Source organism: Diuraphis noxia, unplaced genomic scaffold (genome assembly GCF_037042655.1).
Source record: "Diuraphis noxia isolate RWA-SAM2 unplaced genomic scaffold, SU_Dnox_SAM2 contig0002, whole genome shotgun sequence".
NCBI classification, from domain to species: Eukaryota; Metazoa; Arthropoda; class Insecta; order Hemiptera; family Aphididae; genus Diuraphis; species Diuraphis noxia.
Genome location: NW_028301712.1, coordinates 54,780,642 through 54,803,188, shown reverse-complemented (window position 1 = coordinate 54,803,188; position 22,547 = coordinate 54,780,642). Strand labels below are relative to the sequence as shown.

Genomic DNA, 22,547 nt, shown 5'->3' with positions numbered 1-22,547 from the left:
AATTAAAAAAAAAAAAAAACTATTCCATTTTACCAAGTGATTATAATATGATTTGTATTACACTGCCATAGTTTGATTATTAATAGCCCAATTTAAAAATTATAGTTAAAAGCCAAAACAATACAGTTTTAATTTTGGTTAAAAACTACTAATTGAGATCAATAATTGAATATATTAATGTAATTTTTATAGTCGAAGTATTAAAAAATAATACGATAATTAATATAGTATTTTAAAATATTTAAAATGACGAATTAATTATTAAGGCCTATATTGTAATAAAATAATCTTACGTCCAGAACAGACGTTACAATATGATATAGTTACAATTGGTGATGAAATAAAGATTACTTATGTACGTTAAACTACATAATATGAAACCAATATTAGACTTCCAGTGTAACGGCGGTGTGAGAAAGAAAACCAATTACGAACGAACGAACGATATACATGTACCAAGGTAATGGCCTTCATAAACGCGCACACGCACCCTAATGACGTTCGATTTAAAATTATAATTCGATTCGTCGCAAACTTCTGTCGGAATAGGAATATTTTAGTCTTGTCGAACGTCCGTCATCAACGGCGCCGGTGCTAAATATAAATTAAATGTTAGGGCATCCCACAGCCCGAGAGTACAAGAATTACTGTTCGATGTCCACACACAATAATTTAGGTATAATATTATAACGTTGTGGCCGTGTGGGTCATTGCACCGTAGTAAGTCGACGAGCAATAAAACTCGAAACCGATATGGTCGAGTCTTATCTAGTTCGAAAACCTCGAGGCCGCGATTGTATATTTGTTGTATTCGGTGTGAAAAATACGCGATGAAATAAAAACGTCATGTCCGTTTTGGGCGATGAAACCGCAAAAGCCGAAAAGCGGTTGGAGTTGTTAAAACGATAATATTATGTAATTACGAGGGAGATACGATAAAGTCAACAGCGGTTCGAATACGCCGCCGTGCCGTCTGCAGCAGCTACCTACAGAGCAGACGTGTACGCGCGACCCACCCACAATCATAGGATCCGCGATATAGATCACGAGACGTGATCGGTCGACAAGATCGCGGCGAGACGCAAAAAAGCTGCACGATCCGGAGACATATCTCGGCGGCTGACAAGCTACTATACAATATAATAGAAACGAACGGCTGCGGAGAGGCCCTTAACCTCGAAAACCGATAACAACGATTACGCCACCGGTTACCTGTACACATATTATATTATAGACACGCGCGCTGGCCGAAACCTAATTATTATCGATCAGAATTAGATAATATGATATTGTGATATATAAATAATATGACGTTAATCGAGTATCGATGTCTGACAAAACGATTTTATAACGCGAACACAACGCTCGTTAAAAATACATTATCTTTACGATCGTCGACACGTGGGGGCCAATTATACGAAAGTTTGCGTCTGAACCGCAGACAAAACACACATACACACATGGATAATGTGTGTGTGTGTGTGTGTGTATGAGAGTGAAAGAGAGAGAGAGATAGAACGAGAAAGAAAAAATAAAGAAGACCGCATAAATACGAATTGTTTGGACTTGAAGGTGGATGGATGGGATTTTGAGAGGTTAAAAGTTCCGTAAATTATAAATTTAAGAAAAACTCACCCAGAAATGTTGGAATTGTTGTGGTGTATGACGTTGGAACTGCTGTGATAGACGCTGGGATGGTTTTGCGACAAATGTTGCGGAATTTGCTGTTCGCCGGCAGCGGACGATGGCGTATACGAGTGGTCTGCCACGTGCGGCTGCTGCTGACACACGACAGTGGGCGAACCACAGCCACCCTGTTGTTGGTCGTCGTGCAAATGGCCCTGCAACGGGGAAGCGCTACCAGAGTCACTGTGCAGCGAAGCCACGAGATGCGCGAAGGGATTCTCCTGCTGTCCGGGTCCCACACCGCCGTCGGACCGGGACAAGTGCAGGTCGAGCAGCTCACCTTTAGCGGCGGCCACTACCACTTCCTCGTCGTAACCGCCAGCGGAGCTGCCGGGACTGGAACAGTGTTGCTCCTGTTGCTGCTGGAGCTGCACGGACAATTGTTGCTGGTGATCCTGGTGGAAGTACTCGTCGGGGTACACTTGCTGGACTCGGTCTAGCGGCTCCTGCTTGAGCACAATGTGTTCGAACTTGGTATGTTGCTGTTGTTGCTGCTGCTGGTACGCCTGTTGCTGGTAGTCGTAGAAATCTTCATCTTCGTCGCGCTGTTGCTGGTGCTGATGTATCTGTTGCTGACCCGCGATCAATACTTGCGGGAACATAGCGGCCATCAAGTCACGGCCACTGCCGTACTTGGCCTGTTGATAAGTCTGCTGTGCAACCAACATGTCGTAACGGCTGTTCGGCGACGGTCCACTGCTGCTACTGTTGTTGTTGACACCGGTCGTCGAAGTCGTCGCACTCGTGCTTATGTGTAACTGCGGCGGACTGTCGTGCTGCTGGTGCTGGTGCTGGTGTAAATGATGATAGTTCATATCATCACGGCGTACGTACACGTTGCCTGTCGGCCGTTCGTCTGCCGTCCCGTGAACCGGTTGTTGCTGTAAACGGTCGTCGGCGGCGGGCTCCTCCTCCTCCAACCCGAACGACGTCCTACCGACCGGCGCACCATCTACCGCCGGCGACCCGTAGCCGATGCTGGGCGTGCCCGCGCTCCCGCCGCCATTTTCTTCGTCCGCCGCCGCGGTGACCACATCGGTCGCGCCGTCGCAACGCTCTCGCTGCTGCTGTGACGACGACGGCGCCCCGGTCGTTGTGGCCGCCGTCGGCGACTCGTCGCTCGCCTCCTCCGCAGCGGCCACGACCGTTGTCGAAACGACGTCGCCGCGGCGGCTGTTCAGCTCGTCGATGGTGTCCGCCGCCGCCCTGTCTTCCTCGGCGGACGTGTCAAACTCGCCGCCGCAATCGGTACTTCCGTCACCGCCGACTTCAACCACCACATGGTGCTGCAGGTGGTGGTGGAGCTGCTGATGCTGGCCGAGTTGTTCCGACGACGATTCCGCCGCTGCTACGGCCGATAAGCCTAAACGAAATAAACAAAAAATAAATATTTTATAATTTGCTCGTTTTCGTAATATTATTATAATATAATATATAACACGCCGATAAGTTTAAGTTTTATCGTGCACTATTATATACACATTATTATTATTAACAATTGGACGGGCAACTTAATGCTACTTTTTGTACTAAAACTTGGCATATTTGCAAAATATGACATTTACGTCAATATCAAAGCACTCGGTAAACATATTAAGATTAGGCATGTTTTGGTAATGCAGTCTAGAGAACCCAGTAACTATTTTGGCGAACTATAAGTATCAGTTTGTTGATTTGTCCGCTCAAACTAGTTAATATTTTGCTCAAAATTGCATCGCCAAAACACGTCTATTGCGTGTTGTTGGCAGCGAGTAGAAACAATTAATATTTCATCCGACCTATAAGTATTGGTTTCAAACACAGATATTATACTGTTTATCTATAACATTATTGACATCTGCAGTAGTTCCAAATCACGGATAGATGTTTATTGATTGTTAAGGAATATTATTTATCCATATTGCGGGACTAAACACGTTTTCATAAAAATAGATCAAGCACATGATTATAATATAATGATTATACTAACAAAAAGTCAAAGTTTTGTTTTCAAACTACTATAGTTATTATTGAAACACGGTTGATGTAACAAATCGTTATTCTATAAAAACTAATATTTACTACAATTATCACAATCGCTAATGGGTATCTGGCTTCAGACTCGAATGATATTCAAAAGTGAGAAAAGTATAGACAGTGTAATATATAATATTATACATATTAAAATGTGTGTTTAAATTTGATAGCATTTTTTAATAATATGTATAATAAATTGTGTTATATAAGATTAATAAACGACTATCTGGGCGGTGGTCAATTATAAAAATGCATAATAAAAATACATAACATCTAATATTTTGTAAAAAATTAAATGTGATTATTTTCATTCCTTATTTGCAATTTTTGTTCGTTGTTTTTCACAAAAGAACATTTTTAAGAAGTTAAAACACAACTATCATTGTGTCAATATATAGGTATACTGAAACATGTGAAATTTAAACATCCATGAAAATTCATTCATATAATATAATATATAATCATATAAATTTTAGACTTCAGCGCGAATAAATATCATATAAAATAATTTAAAAAAATAATAACACCTATATTCTATTTTATGAAACTAAAATATTTAAATATCTATCACACTTTTATTTTTTATTAAAGTTAGGTATTGTAAACACGTAAACGCTGAGGAGTGGTTAAATATACCTAATTAAAAACATTCGGTTCAACAATAAAATTAATTGAATGTACATTTATGATACTAAATTATACTAGGTAAGCACCTATAAGTGTATACACTTGCAACTTCTAAGTTCAAATATTAATTCCTAACAATCACATTTCTGTAAGTGCCATTTTTGGTCCGATAATCATTTAAAAATCATTGCAATGAAATATAGAGGAAACCCAATACTAATCTACTAATAGACAACAGTTACAATATTATAATGTTTATTATACATTTATATGTATATATGTATATGATGTGCTTATACTATACTACTAGGTATTACATACTATCAAACTGTATTATACGTTACGACGTCGTTGTACGGTAGGTATTGAATACCTAATATTTTAATTTAACCCGATGTTTATTGTTTATTTTAAGGTCTAGTGTATTACGTTTTTACAATTTTGATGATATAAAACTTAGGGACCGTAATGTATATGATATCATCAGCTATTATTATATGATTATAGACAACGCATTGAAGCGTAGGTATAATACTTATTGTTGAATCTTACGTACACTCAAATAAATATATTTTATAAAATACGTATATAGTTTTATAAAAAAAATTGTTCAAATTTTATCAAAATATAAAATGCTTATAGTTAATTATAATCATATCCTATGCAAATAATTGTTATAACTTATAAATATCAACAACCAAATGATCAAGTTATCAGTGATAAAAATTGCATTTAAATAATCCGTGACCTATTTATCACTAAAAATATTTCCGAATAGGTACCTATCAATCCCATCTAAATTGTAAACCTCTTTTAATTAATTGTATATTACTTAAATAAAGCTGAGATGATTTAATAAACGTATAAACGTACCCAGTGTAATATAATTTTGTATTAAAATTTATAACATAATACTATAGGTACAATATAATATATTATATGTATGTATATATATATATATATATGTGTGTGTGTATGTATTAAAAATACCCCCAAATACACTATACCTACCGAGTCGTATCGTAGACGTATAATGCTTGTTAAAATGTTAAATTATGTAATATATATAATAAAGATAATATTTTAACTATATGCCTACACAAATTGTACTTCCACAAATTATACATATTATTTTTGCTCAATTATTATAGACAGTGTCTGCGCACTGCCATATTATTAGTTTTTAGTTTTTCACTCAGTTACATAACTATGTAAAATACTAAATATTAAAATTTTAAAGGTAAAGCACAAATTCAGGTTCGCGCCAATTTACAATGTTCTGTGGGTTAGAAAAATAAATCAAATAGTACGCTGATATCCTCTAAATATTTTATGAAATAATATTAAATAGGTAACTCTCGTAATTATACTGTAGTATATTATGGTGGACCTATATTATATAGAACCTATATAGTAGATATTGTCTTTTTAAGTACTTATACTTTTAATTATACACTAGTATTTTTTTTAGAATTGATAAACCTTCATAATATATTACTCCGACTATGAAAAAAGACATGCCTATACGCTATGCACATATAAATTAATAAACATGCAGTTTAATTTTTACTACAATATTTACAACTCATCTAATGACTAATATACATAATATAAGTTAATAAGTAGGTATATTACTTTTAAACAAAAATTCACAAATAGTGAAATATGTAAAATTATTATTGATACATTTAGTATTTTATTGAAACCGATAGAATCAAATAGGTTGATCAAGGTTTTTATATTTATTTATTTATAAATATCGGGCAGCAGTCAGCCACATACTTTAGATTATAAAATGTGAAACGGATTACCATTAAGTTATATTTACAATGATATCAGATAATTTATACTTTTAAAAATATAAAACACTGAGAACAAAAATTAGATAACCATTCAATATTTCATAAAATATGTGTTTCGGGTTTGATGATATACACAATCGAGGAAAAAATTAAATACAATTTCCATCTGGGTGTCGAATTTTAACATCCCTATAATAAAATAATCTCGAATAAAACATCACTCAATGAGATAACCTTTTTTAATATGAAACTAAGCGTCGGGGAGGTCAATTCACTAATACTACGGGTTAATATAATATGTGATAAGGGCGTATATTTACAATTCGTTGAGGGAGATCTATGTATAGTGTTGATGATCAATTCCGCCCTAATACATATTAGAGTCAAATTACAACATTAAACTAAAATTCGACGTATCGATATTTATGGGCAATAAAAAATATTCGTTTTGTTTATAGAAAGATATTAAATTTGTACAATCCATTTGTTTTGGATAATACTGGATAATACTCGATTTAAGTATAGTAGGTATAACATGTTATTTGAAATTATTTTAGAAGCAATATATATTTATTTCCAAGTTACAATAATGTCTTTGGGGACAATTTGTTTACCAGCGTTATAAAACCGAAGAAAAAAAACTAAGCCAAATTAACCCTACGCAAACAAAGGGTTCCCATGGTTTTTATTTACAGTATGCCTCGTCGTATATAATGGAAACAGAACCTCAGGTGTGAATCAATAGCCGGTTTGTTTAGGCCCATACTCTCTCACGCCGGTACGCACGGACACATTTAAACGATTTTCACTTTTAAACACATATACAACAAAAAATACGAAAATCACTTAAACCCGTATACTGAGGTTCCTGTTCTACCCCGCTAGCCTACAAACTTCCTTCGTTTAAATAATGTAGACTGCTGACCAGTAAAGGAACCCAATAGTGACTTTTTATCGCGAATTTCTCGCAGGAAGTGTCCGGTCCAGTGGCCACAAAGAAATAGATAACGAAGTCGACACTGTTTCCCCTTTAACTGATAAACAAAATATACTCGATGGGAACATTGGGAACGACACGTAGATATAAACAATAAACATAATTTTAAAAATGTGCATATTAAATACGTGGTTATTAGGTACTATATAGTATTTACCATTTCGTTGCTATATACATTGTACCCGTTTTTAATGCATCGACCGACGTAGACAATATCATCGATAGTCGATCGACACTTCTCGGGTGTAGTGTACCTATTCAAGGAAAAAGGGATATATTTTTACTGTATGGATATAACATACACTACTCTCTAGTCTCTACCATTGAAATAATCAGTCGGTAGGTTGTAGTCTGTACTATTATACTACCATAAAATAATAATAATATAATGCCCACATTATTATATATAATATTACATACATTATAGTATTACGTATTAAAATCCGATTACAGTGCGGATAATAATGTGAGGAATTATTATTATACAAATATAATGGAAAATATTATATTGGTTTGTAGGTCGCAGTGACGCCGCACACATGTTTTCATAGACACCTCGATACTGCCTACGTTTATAGTGCAGTAAATTCGTGCCAACAACAATACTTTACATAAAACGATCGAACGGTCATAGGGTAATATCCTTTATCAATTACATAAAGCATATCTAATGAAATCCCAATATAATTGTCGGTCATTTTCGAAAACGACAAATTGTAAGCGGCATATTAGTAGCTGATCAGCACAGATCGGATGAGGATATATTATTATTAAGATCTCGGTCGTGTTCAATCGTTTCGGCTCATCAAACGACACTGAACAAAAAAAATAGTATATAATATATAGATTAATATGTCACAAAATAATGTTTTAGTAGGTTAAAAATTTATAATGGTTTTATTGATATCGTTTCTTTTATGAACAGCCGGTTAAAATTAATTCGTCGATTATATTTTACGTGAATATTGTAACGAGTGAAAAATGTGTGAATGTCAAACTAATATATATTTGACGGAGAAAGTTAAGTTTTATCGTGATCGAATTTGTGAATAACTCTGAGCACGTATATAACTAAAATATAAATTGACAATAATATTTCCTGAATAACTCAAGTAAGTTTATAATATGGAAGGTGGACTATAACCCAAAAAACAAAAAAAAATTATCGTAAATTCAACTTATACGTATATGGTATAAATAAGTAAATAACTAATAAATGTAATAATAAAACCAACTGAATTTTTTTCTTGTTGCGCCACTGATAAGTAATACATTAATATAACTATATAAGTGTCAATTAAATTTAAGTAAAAATTATGTTTAAATGATACAATTGTAAAAATTAAAATTGTTAACAATTGCAAAATCTTAAGCAAATGTAAAAAGACTAAGTTAGAACTTTAATCATTATAGTACCAAAATTTAGTGTTGACAAATTATACAATATCAGTAATATAAAAATGTCCTGAACAGTAATTGTGACAGAATTATATCAAAAGTTAATTATTTTTCAAAAATGAAGATGACCATTGTATTTTGACCAAATAATTTTTGTAAATTTAATTGATGATCAAATTAGGTAATTAGCTTGAAGCTTAAACATATCTTTAATTATCATAATCATCTAGTTAAAACATTTTTTATTTGTATAATAGTATAAAATTAATGCATGGTAAACAACTCCTCCATCTTCATAATAATTCGTAAATCGTACATTATACTATTGAAACTGTATTGCTTCTTATACAATACTTCTACCTGAATTAAAGTCCTCAGACTAGTAACTTGCTGCAGGTTATTAAAACTAAATAATAATTTATATTTTAAACTAATTTTAACTGGGTAAATCAAGCAGTTAAGGAATATTTGTTTGTTCTTAATGAGGGCCAAATTCATAGCAAATATGTATATAAACATATAGCTAATTAATCTAAACTGTAGAAAAATAATTTAAATAATTAAACAAAAATTTAAAACGTTTAAAAATAACATCTTAAAAACGTAATGTCATTAAACCTATACCTATGTCAGATAAATTTCCATTTCGTAAGAATTTATTTTTCCCAACAAGAGCCTAAATTTTAGTTAATTTTAAATATCGCTAATAGAGCAATATGTTTTTACATCATTATTAAAAATCGGCATAATATATTATTCTAACTATTAAACATTTCATATCACTGAGTGTATAACGTTAGCCAGAGTTGCAAAAGCGTCACGGGAAACGCAAATTACAATTGTGTTAATTAGATCTCTTCGACATCATCGGGATGGTTATTTTAAGCTAAACCAGATCCAAAAACATGCTTACTATATCTAATTGCGATTTTCGATGACGTCCAGGTCTGTCTTTCGAGCATGTGCCATTCCCTAGAGACCGTCCCGACAACCAGATTTTGTGGCACACGCTATGATCGTTTGTCATCCTATGGCAGATTATTGAGAGATGAACAGAGAGAGTAAGGAAAAAAAAACCCAAAACAAGTGAAAAAAAATGCAACATGTGTCCGTTTGTATGTTTTGTATAATATTAACGCCCACCATAGTCGTTTGTGCACGTGGAGTCCTTGGAAAATACTGCTAAACGACATATACACACGCTGTTTTGTTTTACTATTCTTTTGGACCCATATACAAAACATAGAAACAAATCCGGTGTTTTTTTTTTTTAAATGAAATAAAGAATAAAACGTTTACAAACTTAATTTCCTAATATTCAAATAACCAATCGTTACATACATCTTTGATGACAATACGAGACTTGAAATGTTAAAAATTCCTAGTGCATATAGTATAAAGCCCATATTATAATATAAATATATGCTATTATTATAGTATAAGAAAACACTCATTACTTCTAAATACAATAAATTAAAATACAATTAGAAAGACATTTTTTTTAACTTTGATAGCGAGCTATTTAAATATAGTTTATTATGTACAATGTATAGCTGTATAGGTAACTGCGTAGGTATTTAATAATTATATTACTATTTTCAATTTTTAATTAGGTACATATTATATATTACAACGAGATAAAACGAAAACACATTTTAGCTTAATAAGCAATACTCATAATTCATATTCAGACATAATATATACCTACTAAATCGAAAAATTAATATTTTTACACTACAAAAATTGTTATTTATACGTTAGAGAAATTCAGAATAATAAATAAATATTAAAAATTATTCATACAAATGTGCTTAATATGTTATACTATCATATAGATTGCTCACGTGTTATATATTATATGTGAATGGCATAAGCGAAAATTGTAAAAATAATATTTATATACAAATCGAGTTTAAAAGTAAATGAATGCTAACATGTGTATCCCTTCGGCTTTGTTTGGATATTATACTCAGTGTTTATGATCATTATGAGTGTTGATTGTTGTATTTTGTGTAACGTCAACCTCCGAATGGCAATATAAAGACAGTTAATAGGTACTAAGTACCGTCTTTAGATCGTGGTAATAGTAAAATAAAACTGTTCAGAACCAATATGAAATATCTTACAATTTAAGTAATTGTTTTGCTGTATAATAAATTTCAAGCCAATTTCGTTATTCTATAATGGATGTGTTCAATATGAATTAATTGATAAATCATTGTAAACTGTGAAATATGATTCTGAGCGGAGATGGTCTTTCTTTTTGGTAACCAAGGTTCTCCAACAATTAAAAATAGTATTAAAATTATAACAAATGTTTATATTTTTTCCACTGGTTGTTCTATTATAATGTACTGAGAAATTGAAACCTAAGTACAAACCAAAAATTATATTTGCTACCAGAGGCCTTCTTTAAAATTGATGATTGATGCACTTTTCTTACTAAAAAATCAGATGTGAAAATAAAAAAAATAAAAAATGAAAAAAAATACATCGTTGTTGAATAATCAATACATTCATCACTCAGACTTTAAAAATTAATTTTTTTAAATTACATTACATATTTACGTCTAATGAATAACTAACTTGAAATGCATCCACTTTAAATAGACATTTGTTAAGACAAACATATACAAATTGTATTATTAAACTCCCTGGTTAAAATTACTATGGAATTGTGTTTACATAATTATTAGGGTATTGTTACGTCTTAATCTTGTGTAAATGATTAATGAATAATCTTTTATACGTTTATATAAACTACTATAAAGATAACCCATCTAACCTTTCAAGTATTTGTATTTCCTAGAATTATAAATTTATTCATTTTTATTCACCACAAACCACAGTTGATTTTTTTGTTTTACTTATAATGAAGAGTAAAATATTTCATATTTTAAAAGCTCTATATTGTTATGTATTATTTATTGAACATTGTATATATTTTGTATTTTTATTTTTAATTGAGGTATTTGAATATAATTAAAAATGTTCATGATATTTTAGTCTTCCAAATAATTTAACGGTTGTATTAGAAAATAGAACTAAACATTAAAATTTCTGTTTAATAAACAGAATTATAGAAGACAATGTTAGTATAAATATTGAAAATGATTTATAACTATCATTGTTGTACTTGAATTACCATTATAATTGCATACATATATTATTATGTAAGGAAATTATGCAATTTTTATTCCAGTTAGATTATATATAATTCGTTATAGCTTATAAAATATAAAATTAAATGTAACAAACGATTTTAATAATTAGATTTTGTTTTAACAAAAAAATTTAAGTTAATGCATTCCAATATTAACTAAGAATATTTAGTTCGTCGTATTTTTCACTCACCATGGTGAAAATAAAATCGTAGTTAAGAGTGTTAATTTGACAACTATTTTTATTTTATTTTATTTTTTGTAAATTTACACGTACGACCTTCACTGGAAACTATTGTTTTTGTAAAGTACTTATCATTAAGAAAACTGTCAACTTTTCTACCAAAAATTTATCGTTTACCGTGTACAAACGAAATATTTTGAACATAATATAATTGAAAAAATAATAATAATAATCTATTTGAAACATATTAATATTATATTTTAATGTAAATTCGTTATATGGTATTAGGAAATAGTACTATGCTATAAAATAATTTTCTCCCTACTACTCCTCTTCTACCTATCGGTTGTAGACGGTAAAAAAATTGTTGGACTACCGTTTCTAGTTGCGCGACAAGTAAGTACACACGTTTAGGAATGCGTCAGTTGACCTTGGTTACTCTGCAAGCAGTAACGTCAGGCTGGATAGCTTGGCGCACGTAGTAGAATATATGATGAACATATTATTGTTGACCAGTTGAAAGTTCATGAAAAATAATTTATTGTATTTTATATAATTTGAATTATAATGAAAAACACAATTACCAATATACTTTACGAATACACCTATATCTAACAAAGATTCCGAATACTTTTATACAACGAGTTTTATCGAATGCATGATAAATATATTAAAGCTCAAAAGTTAATATAAGTAACTAAAAAATGAACAAGGAATTAAAATTATTATAAATGTACATAGATCTAAAGAAAATATTTACCTATATATATATATTTATTAATTAAATAAAACAATGTATTTTATTTTATTTGTTTATGGAATTATGAAAAAATACAAGTTGAATGAAGCCAAATTATGGTCGTTGATATACTTTAGTTATAAATTAATTACGGATTGTATTATAATGAATTGTTACAAGTTTCAAATGTTATTTATGAATATCAAATTATTATATCATTCATATAAGATATAAATTCATAATATTATAGAACCACAATTTAAAAACCATATAATATGTGTATCTTACAGTCTTAGATTTAATTATTAGTGAATAATAATATGTTTTAATCCACCTTTCATTTACTATATTTTATAAGTTTATAACTATAAAATATGAGTATCAGTTTTTTTTTCGTATTAATTAACCCGCGGCAACATAGGCCATTGGGTGAAAGTTTATTTTTTATTTTATATTTCCATCACATACTATAGTAATGTAATTCTAAAGACAAGAAAGTGTGGTTGTTGATTCATAACATTAAATTAAAACTTGAAACTTTATTGTATACAATAATATAAGTTTTTATTCATAATAAATTACGATCGAACATATTAACACGTCTGTCTGTGTTGTAGTATAAATATTAATTTCAGGCGTTATTTCTCAATTATGTTTTTTTGTGAGTCATTTTTAAAACTACGCTGTCTAAAAAAAAACAATAAAATACATATATAGATGAATACTCGAAAACTGATTAATTCTTTGCTACCTAACTAAATATTGACGTAAGTGCATAAGTATTTAAATGTAATATGTTAATAATTAATTATTTTAATAGCGCATGCTGTATTTATTAAATATTTAAATTCTTGTGATATAATATACAATAAAACACTTAAATTGTAAGAAAACATTTTATCGTCCTTTACCACATTTACTTAAGAATATCTCAGTATTATTATTAGTTTAGACGTTAGTTATAATGAATTATAATATTACTAATAAATAATAACCGGTGGTAGCTTATTTTTTGTAGAATAAATTAGAAACATCAACTACATATTAAATTATGATTCCACAAAATATTTAAGTTTTTTGAGTTTATAACATCATCAATTAACAATATATATATATATATATATATATATATATATAATGTATCTTATTCTTCGAGTTATCGACTTGAAATCGTTGGCTAATAGAAAGATTGATTGAAATCTTGTGTTTTTATTTAAATATATTAATTCCGATGTAGATGCTATACCATTATTCTGTAATATCTATTAAATTGTCTGTCTTTGAAATTTCAACGATACCCATTCCCTTATTATTCCCTTTGTTCTACACATTATCTGAATAATATTTAATTTTACAAGATGATGAACCAGTCCAACCCATAATAATTTCTTATTGTTTATTGTTACTTTTTTACAATTTTAAATCTAGTAATTGTACAATCTATAAAGGGATATTTTTTATAATAAGCACAAGTGATATTTTGAGTTTATAAAAAATATACTAGAAAAATTAAGTTAAATTAAATGTTCAGCATTTCAGAGATAAGGTTGAGTGCAGTGACCATCAATTATTGATGAAAGTTCATAAAATAAATAAATAAAATAAATTTATACCCAACAAATTTACCAATATAAATTAATAATAAGACATTTGATATGTATTATTAAATCGGTCATACATAGTTATTGAAGTCCCTTGAACCGTGCAGTACGTGTGACAACTGGTCTTTGAATAGGATCTGAACAAGTGCGCGAAACGTCACGTATCGCAGACGTTCCGTTACCCATAAGACGGAGATGTATTAGTATTACCCATACCACGCAGGTGCACATATTGTACCGAACCATTAAAAATAAAACATTACTATGGGAAAAAGACTTAAGAGAAAGAAGTACATAATATTATTACCGAGTCGCAAAACAAACATGCTCAGCAGAAGAGTTTCTCTCTCATTTCAATAATATTACGTATGTAGTAATTGGTAATAGGCACTGTTCAGCTACAAGGGTCATAATTATTATAGCAATAAAACTTCAGAATAACTGATCATATAGAAGCTGTAATAATATTTTTTCTGACTTCAGAGAAATATTTTTTTCCACCTCAACTAAATGATTAATTCCTTTTCACTAGAACTACTTACTATAATAATTAATTTAAATAAACACATATGGAATTTGAAAGATACTAATTAGGGGATAAGTTATGTAGCGATAAGCTTAATCACCAATTAAGATGCAAAAGGAAATATTATACTACAGACAGCCAAGATGTTTTTGCAATTATATGGTATACCTGTGTTCGGGCTATATTATTTTTTCAATGATACAAACATCATATACTCTTAGCTTGGAAGTATGTCTGCTTCGAGAATAGTATATTGTTAACCCTTAACAAAATATGAAAATAATTTGTTGCAAACCACGTTTGCATATCTAGTCTAAAAAGTAAGGTTGTTAAAATAGTTTACATCATATATAATAAAAAATGTATACAGAGAAATATGTAATAGGTTCATCGAAACATAACAAATACAATTAGTTAAAAATGTATTTCCCATTTTTGTACTTATAAATAATGAGCATAGTAATTATTTAATGACATGTTATACTATACACAAATAAATTGTATGAAATAATAATCAAGAAGATAAGTGAAAAGTTCAAAAAGGTTAGATAACTAAAAAGTAAAAAATAAAATAATGGGTAGTCAAGCCTATAATCCAAAAAATATTGAAGTTTTTAAACTCGGTTAAGTATTATAATATAACTAATACACAAATTTTTGGGTAAAAAGAACTTTTAATTAAAATTATATGATGTGTGTTTTTTTTTGTGTCCGTCATCGCGTTTTGGGACAGTAAAAGTGCTTTGATTTTCAACTTCAGTACCTCGTTCGATCAGAAAGTGAATCTAGTTGGTACTTTGGGGGGGGGGGGGGGGTCAATAGAAAAAAATTCTACGAGAAATTTTACGCACCATCAGTTTTCGACAAAATCGATTTTGGTTTTTGATGTAACTTTAAAATAAATGACCATAGATATATGAAATTGTCACCGAATATTTATTTAAGTATATTCTATCCACCATACAATTTTTTTAAATGTTTGACTTAAGTTAATCTATTTATAGGCATATGCAATTTTCGATCATTATTAGTTTTTTTTAAATTAATATCGATAAAAATTTATTTGTTGGGTAGAAAAGTTTGAACATTTAATACGAGGGGCCTAATATAATATTGTTACAATAGCAGTTGAAAAATAAAATAAATTCAGTCACAATTTTTTTTATAAGCATTCAAAATTTTAATTTTGACAAAAAACGTAAAAATCGCGAAAATTCGCAAATTATTTTAAGCTAGAAATTCATAAAAATGTTTCTTTTAAAATCTAAGATTTTAATTTTTTTAATAATCTATAATATACCCTAGACAGATAAACCATCTCCGCTCAGAATCGTTTTTCGTATACAATGATATAATATCATTGGATTCAAATTTAATTCCATCCATTACAGTAACCCACTTGTAATCTACTGTACAGCACAGCGACATCCACGACTTACCCGCTCTTTTATATTTTAATGTATTGTAATCGAATTTCGAACGATTAGTTAACTAAGAATTATGCTTTATATGTACATGGAAGTATTTTTAGTTTAAGATGAGCTTTTGAATGGAGTATCACAGGCGTTTGAAAATACTAATACTCAGAAGAATATAACGCTTATTAAGAATATGAAACTAAAAGTTAGTTTTAAGTATCTCAAATTAAATATTAAAAAACGTATTTTTAATTTAGGTATCTACTTTTCGAGATAACGGGTATTTACTGTTAAATATTCATTATCCGTCCAGTGACCCATCTAAAACACAACAATTATTCTTTTTATTTTACAAGTTTTTTATAAATATTAAGTATAAACCTCCTAAATCAAAATATTCTTGAACTATTTGATGTTAGAATTATAAAGAAACCATTGATTTTTTTGTATTTATAATTAAATGTGTTGAATAAAATTATAAGTTTTCATATTAAGAGTAACAATTATATGATAGCTTATAGAAGCTAAACTGCTAAACTATTAAGATTATGCTATCAGTTTAAATCAAAAGGGAGAAGAAGTAGGTATCTTTGTTTGTTTACATTGTAATCAGTATAAAAACATAATATTAAACATATTTACATATTATAATATACATGAATATGATAAGTAATTACTTATAACCTTTACCTAATCATTATAACATACTATCATACTGATGTAAACATACATCTTTATTACTACTTTAAGTTTTAAAACGAGAACATTGATGGGATTTGCATAAAAACTTGTAATCCTCACAATTTTTATCTCACTTAATTTGCAAGCTATTGTATATAGATTATGTTAAATATAATTTAAAGTGTTATAACATAATGCACATTTAATTTATATTTATCAAGTTTAGATTCTAAGTGGAGTAATAAATATTAAATTTATTGATTTTACACAACAAATTTTACATTGGTTAGGTTGATAGGTACCAAACAGTTAGGCCATTTTTACTTAGAATCGTTTTTCATCATATACAAAGATTTATCATGGAAATTAAATCTAACACATTCATTATCTACACTGTTAAAGTATTTACTCAATTATGAGGTACACTCGACACCTATACTAAATAGGTTTCCTTCTTTCTCCCTTCCCCCTTTTTTACATTCAAATATATTTTTACGTTTATATTATACATTTTCTTTATGCAGTGAAAATGTACAGTAAATAATTTAAGCTGACAAAAATCATATGCTACTCTAATAATCCATAAACTGTTGTGAAACTATTATCATATGAATTGTGTCACATTTTAACCATTTCGTCGATTATTTATTATGTATTAAAATATTAATTACCTCATTAAAAAACTATTAACAAAGCATATTAAAACCTTAGTTAAAAACTGTTTAAACTCAAAAAATGGATGAGATTAAGAGGACGCTACACCCGCATACGATGTCTCCGTTTTACAAGTGCGTAACATAGCAAATTTTAGGCTTAGCAGATCACGTTTAGCTCCGTTAGTTTAAAATTTAGAGTAAATTGACCTCTTACAAAAATTAAAGGTAACATCATTATCGAGGGCATGACGTAGGCTTTTTATTATATTTTAATTTTAAAGTGAGTTATGTGTATTTTAAGATATACAAACAATTAAAAATTTTAAAATACACATAATTCACTTTAAAATTAAAATATAATAAAAAGCCTACGTCATGCCCTCGATAATGATGTTACCTTTAATTTTTGTAAGAGGTCAATTTACTCTAAATTTTAAACTAACGGAGCTAAACGTGATCTGCTGAGCATAAAATTTGCTATGTTACGCATTTGTAAGACGGAGACAACATATGCGGGTGTAGCGTCCTCTTAAGTAGAATACTAAAATTTTGATAGTAAATATTTTATAAAAACCATGGTTTTATAAAAGTATACAGCATACAAAGCTGAAGTTTTGGACAATATGATGTACTGGCATAAATTAACATTGGGACATGACAACATGCAGTGTTATAATTATTACTATTCGTTTGAAAGTAAGTTGAAACTCGAGCATTTCTTGAAAAAATTGCTTTAGTTATCATTTTATCAACTTGCAACAAAATAAATAATTAAAGTTTTTAAAAACGTTGAACATTTATTCAATAAAGAAATGTATTTGTGTTAAGTAAAGATTAAATACATAAAAATTGTATTGATATTATTTATTATTTTACGATTCAAAATAACGAAGTATTGAACAAATGTCAAGAAATTTATTTAAAAATGTATAACATTTTTTAGCTAACCATCTATGTACTTTTTTAATGTTAAAACTAATAAAACTAATATTACTTATTATTAATTATATAATACTCAAATTATAAATTAAAAACATTAATATTATATATTTATAATAAAATAATAAGATAAAATATGTTTGTTTTTCATTCAAATTCTGGATTTTTTCCATCAAGGTACCTAAATGGTTAGATTATTTTTTTCTATTCAGATTGAATGTTATTCGAATGTTTTTTACACACTTTGCAGAACAATCAGTAATTAATCCACTAGTTTTTGAGGTTAGAAAATAAATAACAAAAATAAATATCAAATAATTTTCTTGCAAATATTCATTATGTTCTTTATAACGTAAATCCGAAGTCTAAAATAGTGAAGGCTTCTATTCGTGTATTTACCTCTGGTGCGTGATGTATATTTAAGACAAAAGATCAAAGATCGTCCCTCTCATTTAACACACAACACATTAAAGATGGTGCCCAAATAGATTTTATGTAATTAAATCGACTGTAAATAGTTAATATTTTTATTTTATTTTCCTTGTACATAGCACAAAGTCATAATTTTCTATCCAATTAAAAATAACTGATAAACCGAGATTTTGTACTTATATTAATGACCATAGTGGATCCCAGCAATAGACCCCAGACAAATCGCATTCATTATACACGCACGTATATTCATGTATATATTTTTAATTGACTTCTTATCTATAGCGAACTAATTTTAATTTAATAATAATAGCAAATATACACATTAGGTACTCCTAAATTTATGTTTGAAAATTACGCTGAGCCTCAACAATATTCATTATTTGTATCAAGAAAATTTGCAAGATCTGTTTCTCACAGGTCAATCATGACTTTTACTCTACGTTAATAAATTGTTAATTTAAAATAAAATTACATCATTCTAGGTACTAAAATGAAACTTTTTATACCGATAACAAACTATACCAACGCGTACCTATATTATAATAGATTGAATAGTTAATAAAACATACACGTAATGTAATAATGTAATACTTAAATAAACATAAAAATATTACCTAACATAATATATTATATATATTATATAGTGAAATAAAATATATAATTCGTATACAAAATTTTAAATTAATTTATTATTTGTATTTGTTTGCATTCGAGAAATATAAAATTAATGTGTATTTATAAATTAATATCAAGATCATAATTCAATATATAAATTGTAAATAGTTATAAATCATGATTTAACTTTAGAAGTGTTTTTAAACGGAAGAATATGAGATAAATGAAAGCTATTTTATGTATTAAAATATTCTACCTCGACAATAAATGGTTACTTCTCATTATTTTAACATAGAAAAATGTTTAATAGTTTATAAAATTCATCAAACATACAATATCAAAACACATTAGCAAAGTTATCAATGAAGTTCAACCGTCAACCACCGTAGGGTAAATTAGTATTGGTAATAACATTTTTTTTTGTATTTTCAGGGTTCGGGACTTATAGCATTTGCATACTTTTTGTATTTATTGTAAAATGTAGCAGAGTACGAAATAAATTCATTTCTCAATGTCGTGATACCAAATCTAAAATTTGAATGTGTATATTTTTGCATATTTCATACATTTTGCAGGAAAGTACTTATTTTTACGTTATTGTGCTTATTTTGCATATTTTGGAAAATTATCCAAAATTTCAACCGATCTAAAAAAAAAAATAGTAATGCAATCTATGTACCTATTTACTATATACAACTCACAACTCTTTATAATTTTCGTGATTAGAAAATATGATGGCCTGTATTGCCCGTATCGCAATGCAAAATGCGGAAACATTTAATTATTCAATGTAACAATGAAGGTAAGGCACATAAATATAAAATTATTTATTTATTGAATTTAATTTTAAATTTTTCCCAACATTTTATAGTTTACGAATAAAATTCAAAAAACTCGGAAATTCAAGAAACAATCAGTTGATTTTTTTTTTTGATTTTTTATGTGACACTAATTGTAATTTATAATTAGGTATTAATAAAATAATAAATATATTAAATGCATATTTTTTTATTTTTTGTGTATATTCTAGGGTTTTTAAGTGCATATTTTAGCGCTTATTATAGTGCTTTTAAGTGCTATAAGTCCCGAACCCTGGTTATGACTTATGAGCTATAAACAAGGGGTTGAGTACAATTTTTATAGACGTAAAAATAATACCTAACAAAAATAAATCTAAACTAAGATAATTTAAAACTACAATGCATGTGAAAGGCAAACTCGTGAATTAAAAAGAAAAAAATGCCTACTAGACTAAGAACCAGACATATCAGAATAAGTAAGTGATAGCACGCGTTTTCCTGATGGATAATGAATATTCCCCAATATGTGAAACCAGTGAAGTAACCCTTACAATCAATCCTTACTATCGAACACATACTGAAAGAAGGTCGTGAGTATATAGAAAAACTTCACAAATGTAAAATATCTAGCACTTGAAACTATAACTCTGGAACCGATTCCAAAACAACAATCTGAATATTTAAATATTTTTGTAGAAATTTAAATTGTAAGTATAATCTAAAAACAAAAATGTAAAATAGTCAAATATTTAAAAAAGCTGATGAGCTGTTAAGATTCCAAAGTTGTTAACAATAAAATATATATATATATATAAAATTCAATATTGAAATAAATATGATAATAATATTAATAATTCACGAATACATTGAGCACTACAAATATTTTAAAACGCCTTTTTACTGATTACATTTAACAAATAATAAGTATTATTATGTATTGATTAACATTATTATTAAATCTAAATAAATAAATAACCTTTTTTAAAATTAATTTTACTTGTTTAAATAACCTCGGATATTCGTAATTTTATCATTTTTTTTATTTGAGTATAAATTTATAACAAATTAGTTTAAGCATCCATGTTGAATGAAAAAATGATTTTTAAATTTGTATTTCTTAAACATACAAAACTCGTACTCTACTTTAGAAATGCATATTTTAATAAATTACTTCAATTATGAAAAATTAAATATCATCAGTTCTAAAATACTTATAGTTTGTTGATTTCGATATAGTTTTGTAGGTACGCATATTTTATGTTAGTACCTGTTGTAAAAGCTGTATTTTGTTTTCCATTAAGTACAAACAACTTTATTGCATGAAGGGAGAGGTCAGTAGATAAAATATAACATGTCCAAAAAATAGGCACTTCAAAGCAGTTAAAATGCTTTAAAAAAAGATCATAAGTGTATGAAAAAATGTATTTTGTGCTATATTTAGTGAGACTCAAGTTCTCTAAATTTAAAGGGTTAAAACGCCTACCTTTTGACAGTTATTTATACAATATACTGAACCATAGTCCATTATAATACGCAGTTACAATTACAACTATCGCGTTTTACTATAAATGTTTGGATAACCAGCACATATCAATAATACAAATTAAATCTAACAACATAAATATAAGTTCACGAAAAACTAACGATCATTAAAAAATGGATTTTTAATTAAAAATATATACTATGTAATTTATAAAGAGCAATATTTTGAAGACAATGTCATCGGGATTTCGTATTATTCAAAATATAAAGTTAGATATTTGAAGTGCAAAAACTAATAACTATTATTTAAAAAAAATTCTGATTGAGTTATCTCGTATATATTGTTCTTTTAAAATTTTATATTGATTGTTTTTACTCAAAAACCTCTTTTTAATATTGTATTGTTTTTCGTAGACATGAATACCGCTGAAAATGATGATGAAATCAGCAATTAGATCTATTGTCTACATTTTTTGTATAATAAATAATAATTATCGGGATTATACTATACAGGATATATAGGGTATTTTACCACTATATATGTAATATTAGAAGTGCATTATAAATAATAATGAAAATTGAAATGAATACATTTTTGATTTTAGTATATACTATTCAAAAGGAATATATTTTTAAACTTTTTCTAAAACGTCTTTAAAAACAAAAAAGACCATACAGCGATTTGACTCCCCAAATCTTTCTTTTGTATGCGTCACTGATTGCTTTACACATAAATATATATTATAATATATTATAAAGATAATTTAAATTGTTTGATTATATA

At 28.6% G+C, this 22,547-nt stretch overlaps 1 protein-coding gene across 2 annotated transcripts in view; it reads right to left on the bottom strand.

The window, feature by feature from the left end:
- LOC107162434 (uncharacterized) overlaps positions 1–22,547 on the bottom strand; it is a 44,817-nt gene that overhangs the window by 17,552 nt on the left and 4,718 nt on the right. For both annotated transcript variants that reach the window (XM_089218255.1, XM_089218254.1), the window contains exon 2: positions 1,636–3,049. In XM_089218255.1, the coding sequence (XP_089074381.1) occupies positions 1,636–3,049 (1,414 nt within the window). The remainder of the gene's footprint in view (positions 1–1,635; positions 3,050–22,547) is intronic.